Genomic DNA, 8,342 nt, shown 5'->3' on the forward strand with positions numbered 1-8,342 from the left:
TAATTATCATTTACATCTTATGTGGCCTTGTATTCTTTAATCATACCATGCATTATGTCCCCAGTGAGAAAACTTGAGAGGGAAGGAGTGTTTCATTTTTGACTCATACCAATTTTGGTCTCTTCAGTAAATGGGTTTTCCCAACAGTTGGCAAGCAAATATAGCCTATGCCATTAAAGTGACATCATGCATCAGATTCTACATATACTTTATTTTACGATGAGTTATAAATATATAAATATGTTTAAAATAAGGCTATTAAAAAGTCATAAATTAAAATATTCAGCTTCAACACTTTGAGTATTTCTCCTTCATAATAGTCTTTAGCCTTTCCAAGAGGTCTCTCAGCGTACTTGTACTCGTCTTGGCTTCATTCACAGAACAGGTCTACAAAAGAAATATTTCATTAGTTTGCATTGCTAAGTATTTGAATCTTGCTTGTGCCAGTCTACCCAGGTCAAGCCTGCGCTTGCACTTGCCACTTGAACGGTGATCAAACCAAGGTTGCCAGTCTGGCTTGACTCTGCTGCTAGGCTAACAGGGTTTAGCTGTTTCTCGTGCATGCTGCTTACATTCCAGAAATGGGCACTGTAAATCCGTAACTGTCTGCCTTCAGGGTGTGGCCATCCCTGGACAGGTGTGTCACAGCTAGGTGCTGCTCAGGGGCATAGCAGGGATGTGGAGGCTCAGACCTGCCCACTGCCATCTTGGGCATTCTGTGTGGCCACCTGGACTACTGAGAGACAGATTCAGTCCATTTGCCATCCTGCCCATTAAACAGCAACATAACAGGTTGGCAGCACTTCAGTTGGGAAGGATTCCTGCTGCCTACCACCTGGCCACTGCTTCAGTTTGAATCTCAGCTCTACCAGTTTATTGATTGTATTGCTTAAGACAAACTACTTAGTTTATAAAAGCTTCAGTTTTTTCCTTTGTATAAAATGGCAACAGTAGTGCCTACTTACTAAGATCATTAGGAGGGTCGAAAGAGACAATGAGTGTAATATCTGCTCCCTGTTCTGTTACCTTATAAATCAAGCAGTGTGCCCAGAGAGAGGATGAACGTCCCCAGTCCTCTACTTGGCCTTAGGTAACATCCGCTGTTGACTCTGACACTTTCTCTCCATCATCAGTTCTCCCCTCTTACTAGGTCATTCCCACTGGTATATTGACATGCTCTGTATAGACCTCATCTTAAAAGAACTTCCTTCACTTCATACCTGCCTTCAGCTATTGTTCCGTTTCTGTGCAACCCTACAGAAAAGTACCCTAAAGCAGTTTTTCATACTCAGTACCCCTTTCTTTTCACTCCTCCCCACAGCTGTTCTCTATGGAACCCACTCTTCTCAGACTTTGATTCCCACATCTCTATCTGTGTCAGCACCATCAGTAACCTCCATCATGCCGAGTTCAATGACCATTCTTAGTGTTCATCTTACTTGACTTTTCAGTACATTCGACACACTCCCTCCTCCTTACAAGAGCTTCTTCTCCTGCCTTCTGGGATACCGCTCACTCTGTGATTTCCCCCTGCTTCACCGGCTGCTACTCGGTCTCTTGCTGGTCCCTCCTCTTCCTGACTTCTATATGAGTGCCTCTGGGCTCAGTGCTTGGATCTTGTCCTTCCTCTGTGTCATTCAGGTCTGTGACTTAAAGATCTTTCTGAGAACTCCTCACTTAATACCACAAGTTCTGACCTCTCTCTTAAGCTTCAGACTTTTTCAACAGTCCTGTCAGTATCTTCACAGCCTCCAGCCTTGATCACCCCTAGTCTTCCATATCTGTAGACAGCGCCAACCATCCAAGGGGCCCAGGTTAGGAACCAGGAGACCATCTTCTCCTCTTTCTATTACCCTGCACCATAGATCTGTCAGCAAGTCCTCCTGGCTCTATTTTTGATCATAGCCCAAATCCAACAATGTCTGCCAAGCTTACTCTGCAACACCCACCATCGTCTGCAGCTGGAGTACTGTGGTCGCTTCCCAACAAGCCATTTTACTTCTGTGCTTACCCCTACTCAGTCTGTTTACCACACAGTAGCCAGAATGATCATTTAAAATCACATAAATCAGGTGGTAGTCTCTGCCCTGCTCAGAACCCTGTGGGAGTTTCCCACCATGTGTGGGGCAGAATCCATAAGGCCCTGTGTGGTCTCCTCCTAAAAGCCCCTCACTTGCTCAGATCCAGCCACATTGGCCCTCCTGTCGATCTTTGAACACATGAAGTTCATTTTTACCTTAGGGCCTTTGTACAGCCATTCCCTCTGCCTGGAATGTTCCTTCCAAGTTAGTGATGTGGCCAACTCTCTTGCTTAATTCAAATATCTGCTTAGATGATGTCGCCAGCTACTAAATCAGCCCTCTCCCTCTTGACCCCTATGTTCTTTACTCCTTTTTCTTCATAGCACTTATCACTACTGGACATCATGCTATATGCTTTTCTCACTGACCCATTACAGCATTCTGTGAGAGCAGAAAATGTATCCCCAGTGCCTAGAACAGTACCTATAAGCAACATTCACAGAGTCTCAACAAATAAAATTTGTCGAATGAACGAATAAGCCGATTAAAAGTGTACTAGTGGTCATGAGGAGGAATATTTTAAGAAGTAGTACTGCCATCCATTGGAAGGCAGGCTGTTGGCAGAGCACAGCTTACCTTGCTTGCCAGGCTGCTGAGATTCCTGTCAAGTCCGCCCAGGAATTTGTTCAAGCACATGTGGCTCCTGTAGATACGCCTAAGCTCAATTCCAGCCCTGCAGAAGGTTTCCTTCTCAGTTGCGTTCTAGAAAGAGAGATGCTACAGATAGCCACTGGCCAGCTCGATTTTGAACACTGGAGAGAGGGATTTCCTTTTGATTTCTTCTTTCCAGGGGGACAAGTGGAGAAGGCGAGTTTGCTCACCTGTGGTCCAGCTATTCAGGTATTCCTGCCATGTGAATGGAGGCTGCTCATCACAGTAAACAGCCTCTCCCAGTTACTTGCACATGCAGTAGCCTTTTACCGAAACCTCCCAATGTCTTTTCCATTGGAGGGTTTTATTGAAAGGGTACCTGAAGCAAGTCACTCAACTTAAGTTAATGAGAGAGTGGAGTCTGAATGCAGGGTTACCTGTCTACAGCCCATGTCTATCTCTTCACCCTGTGCAAGCTCTTCTCTCTGTGGAGGGAATCTTAGGTACATAAGCTCATAATCAGAGTCTGCTCTTAACTCCTATAATTTATAGTTTTTGAATCTAGGTTTCCCTGGAAATCCCACATGCTTATTGAGAAAATGAATGTCCATCCTTTGGCCTGGACAGTGCTGCTTTCGCCCCAGCACTCTCCCATTTAGCCCTCCTCCTGGAAGGTAGCAGTGTGAGGAGACAGACATGTCCCCTCACAGCTGGAGGTGAGTTCCTGGATCAGGGCCAGGTGCCCCAGGAGGTGGGCCTGGGAAGATGAGAGGCAGCTTCTGAGAGTGCTGGCCCTTGGACGGAGTTTCTCTAAGGGCCCTTTGGCCTTGAATGTGCAGGGTCAGAACCTCTTTGGAATGCTGACAGCTCTGATGTGAGTCTGGCCACATGGTTCTTCTCTTTTTTATGAACCTGGGAGAGGGAATATGTCTCGGCCAGGTCAGGCCTGGTGTGTCCTCTCGTTCTACTGTAGGACAGAGTCATGGAGCCTGGATGGTATGTCTTAAGCTTGAGCCCAATCCAGCTCAGATAAACCTGTCTTCAGTCTCTGCCAGGACCTATTCTCATCCCTTGCCACTCAAAGTGAGGTCCATGAAGCAGCAGCACGGACGTCACCTGGGAACCTGTTAGAGATGCAGAATCTCAGGCTTCCCTCTGGACCCGCTAAATCAATCTGTGTTCACAGGATCTCCAGGGGGTTTATATGAGGAGCTCTGTCCAAGCAGCTTTTTGGGTTCTCCCATATTTTTTCTGATTATCAAGGCTTTTTACTGTAAAAGTTATATGCATTCAACAAAAATGGATTTTTTTTTCATTAACCATCAGCCGGAGAGAACTACTATTACAATTTTGGTAACTATATTTCCAGATTCTCTTTAATACTTTTTTTTTCAATAGGGACAAACTAGTGATATTCTTTTCTAACCTCTTTACGCTTCACATATAGTACTAGCAATTCCTTAAATCCTTCAGTAGTATTTTAGAACATGAGCTTGAGAGCTGTGGAGGAACGTAGGGCATATTTGTGCCACAGCTGATCAATCCCCTACCTTTGCATTGTTTTTACTTATATCACTACAGTAGCCTCAAGTCATCTGTATAGATCTTTGAATTCATCTCTTATTTTTTCAGGCTGAATTCTAGACGTGCTGTTGATTTTTTTAGGGTTTTTCCAGGAAAACCTTGACCCAGACCGAGGCACCAGTATCCCAGACTACAAAAGCTCCTCTTTGTGGAGCTTGATGGCCCATGGTCAGGGCCTTTAGAAGGACGTGTATATAATGAACAGCCGTGAACCCTCCTGGGTCCTGACTCTAACTGGAAGTTTAAGAGTAGCACCGGTGTCTCTGGGCTCTGGGAGTCAAGAAACCTCCCATAAATCACCATATCTCTGGGGGGCATTGTGGGTGAACAGAGGTGATGAGGCAAGAAGACAGACAGCAGCTGTGTATGCAGATGGAGGCAGATGCCTGTGCTGTTGGGGACAGAACAGTGAGGTTCAAGAATGTCAAAAGGAGAAGAGATCCTTTGCTTATTTTTCCATCAGAATCTAATGAGACTTTTCTAAAACTTTGACTTCTTTGACTAGGGACTTAGAACTTACACTGCCTCAGTTTTGAGAAAACATCTTCTAAAGAACTTTCAAATGATTTCTAAAGATGATTAGGATAAGTATAGAAAAGAGTTTGAATCAAATGGAAAACCTTTAAGAAAAGAAATTCTAAAGGCAGTTTTAGTTAAAGGCCTTAATGTTTTAGTTCCAGTGGGATTGTAGCAATAGGGTGACACTCTGTACCGCCTGGCTTTTCATCTGCGTGTCCAGCTTTCGCTGCCTGGAGTAGATCATTCGTGTCTCAGGGGGCACACTCTCAGGAGCCATGTGTACTCTACAGTTCAGAACTGCTCAGGAAAGAGGCTCAAAAGGGAGACCTGGTTTCCTGCCAGAAAGAAGCCTGCCCTTCCTGGGAGTACGACAGTGGTGGCACACCATTCGGGAGACTTCTGTGCAGGGTTTCTGCCAGAGTTCTAACTAGGGTCTTGACTAGCGTCTCTTCGGGACAGACAGATCCATCCTGTATGTATTGTATCCATTATCTCCCCTTATGCACAAATTTAATCAGCCAATGCTATATGTGAAAAAAGTCCTCTGCTTTCACTTTTGAAAAAACATTTGAGGTTTGGCATAGAGCTCTCTGAAAAATTACGGACTTTTGCACCTTTTGGTAGTAGCAAATGCCTCCAACTAATAGTCCACCAAAGAAGTCCTTCCTAGACCTGCCAGCTTGCTTGCTTTCTACCTCTCTCACCTTACTTCATAGACACCGGGAGCACTGCCTGCAGAACCCAGCATTTAGATTAGCACATTGTTCCAGCATCTGCCAAGAGCAGGATGCCACCTAACTGGAGCTTAATGGGCCTCTGGATCTCTAAAAGCACTAAAATTAGTATGCTTGATTTTGGAAAGATATTCTTGAGAACACAAGAAAGTAACTTTTCCTCCCATATAGCACCCTTGTGGGTTTTGAAAATGACAAGCTTTCTTTGTTCTGAAGTATCTTGAAAGGTAAGTAAGCAGTGCTGAGTCTTTGAGGAAAAGAGAATGGAAAAACGAAATTGTTAATCCAGGAGGAATAGAAAGCAGTTCAGGAAGGCGTGAGATAGGTAGGAGAGAAGGAAGGTAGTGGGAACTGACCTGCACCTCGACTGGGGAGAGGATTGGCTGTCTTCTAGAGAAGCCCAGAGTGGGGTTGCCCTGGGCTCGCAGTCATGGAGGGTTGATTATTTCAAACCCCTGGCCCCTCTCTCTCAGAATGATTGCTTCTCTACAACCAGTTTTTGCCTTTAATCAAGAGTTATATAGTAACATTTTCCACTAACTCAAGAGTTGGATTCCAACCAACTTTCAAAATTGCTTTTATATCTTCAGATGTAGAAACTGAGGCACAGAGAGGTGTAGAGGCTTGTCAAAGGCCACATAGTGAATAGCAGAGCTGGGGCTAAAGCCACCAACTGTCTCACTTCCAGCCTCACAGTGCTTCTGCTGGGCCTTGCCCTTGGCTTTGATAGCACCCTCTCAGCAGTGAGCCACCCCCTGGAGAACCCAGAGCATGACTCAGTGACTCTGGGCTATTTTATTTCTCTCTATATGAAATATTAAGATAGATAAACTATTATATATAAGATATATACATAAAATATTAAATATATAAAGTATTATACACTAGATATGAAATTTTATGTATACATATATATAAAATCCTTCCAACCTGCTGTTACAGGATTTCTGATACAGGATGAAATTCTGAAGGATAAAATTATATAATATGTATTATACAGTACATATGTTTATATTATATGCTATTATGTAATTATTACATTTCTGACTCCTGGAATAATCTTTAATGCAAAATGAGATAGTCTGGATAAAGGCCTGAAGAATAGTTTTGCTCATGAGCAGGACAGGCCTACGCTCTGGCCCTGGCCAAGTTACCCACTGGTATACATGGAAAGCAGGTGGTTAGGAGACCACTGGTAAATTGAAGCTTTGGGTTTTTCATTCTCACTTGTGTGTTTCCATGAAAACAGGAACTGATGTGCTGAAAGCTATTGATATGGCTGTAGTCATGTGTTTGTCAGAGAAAATACACTATCAGCTGTCAAATCTATCTCCTCCCACTGAAGATCGGGGGGCGGGGGTGAGGCACAGGAGGAGGAAAGGTGAGATGCCCTGGCAGGAGCAGCCGGAGGCAGGGATACGTTGGCCCCTGTCTGATAGGATGGTTCTGGACTGGCCAGAGGGGAGTTTGCAGGACAGAGAAAGCTGAGGGTCTCTGGACAGCCGTGCCCGGAGCTGGTGGGCTGTTAGGTGACCAGGCTGCGGAAGAGGAGGGGCTCTGGCGATACATTTTCTGTTGCCATAGGAAGTCTCTTAGACAAAATGAAAGCTCTCTCAACCTGTAATCTCAATATCTGTTCTTGTGAGAGTATTTGGTTTTTCAGAAATGTATGGGCCAGAAAAATTCTCTCCTTCAGCAGCATTAATTGAGTGCCTCCTATATTCCAGGTATTAGACCTGGGTTGGGTAAAATCTTAAAGAGCTTTTCCTTGATTGAGGTCTAAATTATGATTATAAAACCCAAGCTTTCTACCATATATCTTCTAAGTCAAGTGTAACCAGAAACACTAAAATGGATTTGAGAATAAAGATCAGAACTCTCAGTCTTTGAAAATATTTCATACATTATAGTTAGTTTGAGCCTGTTTGCTTTCTGTTAAATTTGTTTAAACACTTGTGAATGGCTTTCTTCACCAAGTCACCCATTTGCCAAAGCAGACCCAGGACAGCTCTTACCTTTGGGGCAGCAAAGACGTCTGCTACAGGCAGCTCCATGCATGAATTCTTGGCCCAGGCAGGAACAAGAGAACAAGAGAGTGAGTTACCTTCAACTGCACAGGGTAAGCCTTGCTGAACAGCTCTGACAATCTCAAACTAAGAAAACTTCCTATAGTCCCTCGAGGGGAAAAAAAAACAGCAGGAGAAAAATCTCCACAGTGCTCACCATCCTACCATCAACCACCAAGTCTCTAGGAGCTGTTGTGTTCTTTTCACAGTCTAAGAAATAGGCACAGCATCACCAGAACATCTGGAGAGATGGTGCCAGATAGCTTACTCACCTTTCTCGATGTGAGGATGTTCAGCGTTTTGATGATCTCTTCTAAGGTAATATCACACTTGTGTCCATGGACGAAGTGGCTGGTACATACCAGTAAGCAGACCAGCGCTGGGATCAGCTGGGAGGTGAGACCCATTAATAGTATCTCTATTTGCACTGACAGTGTGAGACAATTAGTTTACCAGGAGACGCCAACAATGCAATTCTGATAAAGATATCTCTATATATAGATTTAAAAATTGCTGAAACTGAGGGAAAATAAGTTTACATTGGAAATTTTCATTACACCAGGTTGTCAGTCATTTGGGGCCAATCAGCACCTCTCTTCCAGGAGAAAAAATGCCTCACAAAAACAGGTAAAATGTTCCTGTGAAATCAGACCAGTAGGAAAATGAAACCTTTTTTTAAAATTAACTACAAAGTATCAGCATAGGAAATTACACCATAATTTTCTCTTTAGATTAATCTTATCAGCTTGGGGTTGCTGCTGGCTTTT

The 8,342-nt window shown here is 43.9% G+C and overlaps 1 protein-coding gene across 1 annotated transcript; it reads right to left on the minus strand.

The window, feature by feature from the left end:
* Positions 1-219: 219 nt before the first annotated feature.
* Positions 220-8,038, minus strand: IL4 (interleukin 4). The gene is made up of 4 exons (NM_001009313.3): positions 7,848-8,038; positions 7,525-7,572; positions 2,658-2,783; positions 220-387 (listed from the first exon to the last, which is right to left on the minus strand). The coding sequence occupies exons 1-4, from the start codon at positions 7,980-7,982 to the stop codon at positions 289-291; spliced, it is 408 nt and encodes a 135-aa protein (NP_001009313.3). The 5' UTR covers positions 7,983-8,038; the 3' UTR covers positions 220-288.
* Between the last annotated feature and the right edge of the window lie 304 nt (positions 8,039-8,342).

This window comes from Ovis aries, chromosome 5 (genome assembly GCF_016772045.2).
Source record: "Ovis aries strain OAR_USU_Benz2616 breed Rambouillet chromosome 5, ARS-UI_Ramb_v3.0, whole genome shotgun sequence".
In the NCBI taxonomy this organism is placed as follows: Eukaryota; Metazoa; Chordata; class Mammalia; order Artiodactyla; family Bovidae; genus Ovis; species Ovis aries.

Coding starts and splice junctions, on each gene's coding strand:
- IL4 (NM_001009313.3), bottom strand. CDS start 7,982: ATGGGTCTCACCTCCCAGCTGATCCCAGCGCTGGTCTGCTTACTGGTA. Junction 7,573..7,847: donor ACATCCTCACATCGAGAAAG/GTGAGTAAGCTA, acceptor GCCTGGGCCAAG/AATTCATGCATGGAGCTGCC. Junction 388..2,657: donor TCAGCAGCCTGGCAAGCAAG/GTAAGCTGTGCT, acceptor TTTCTTTTGTAG/ACCTGTTCTGTGAATGAAGC.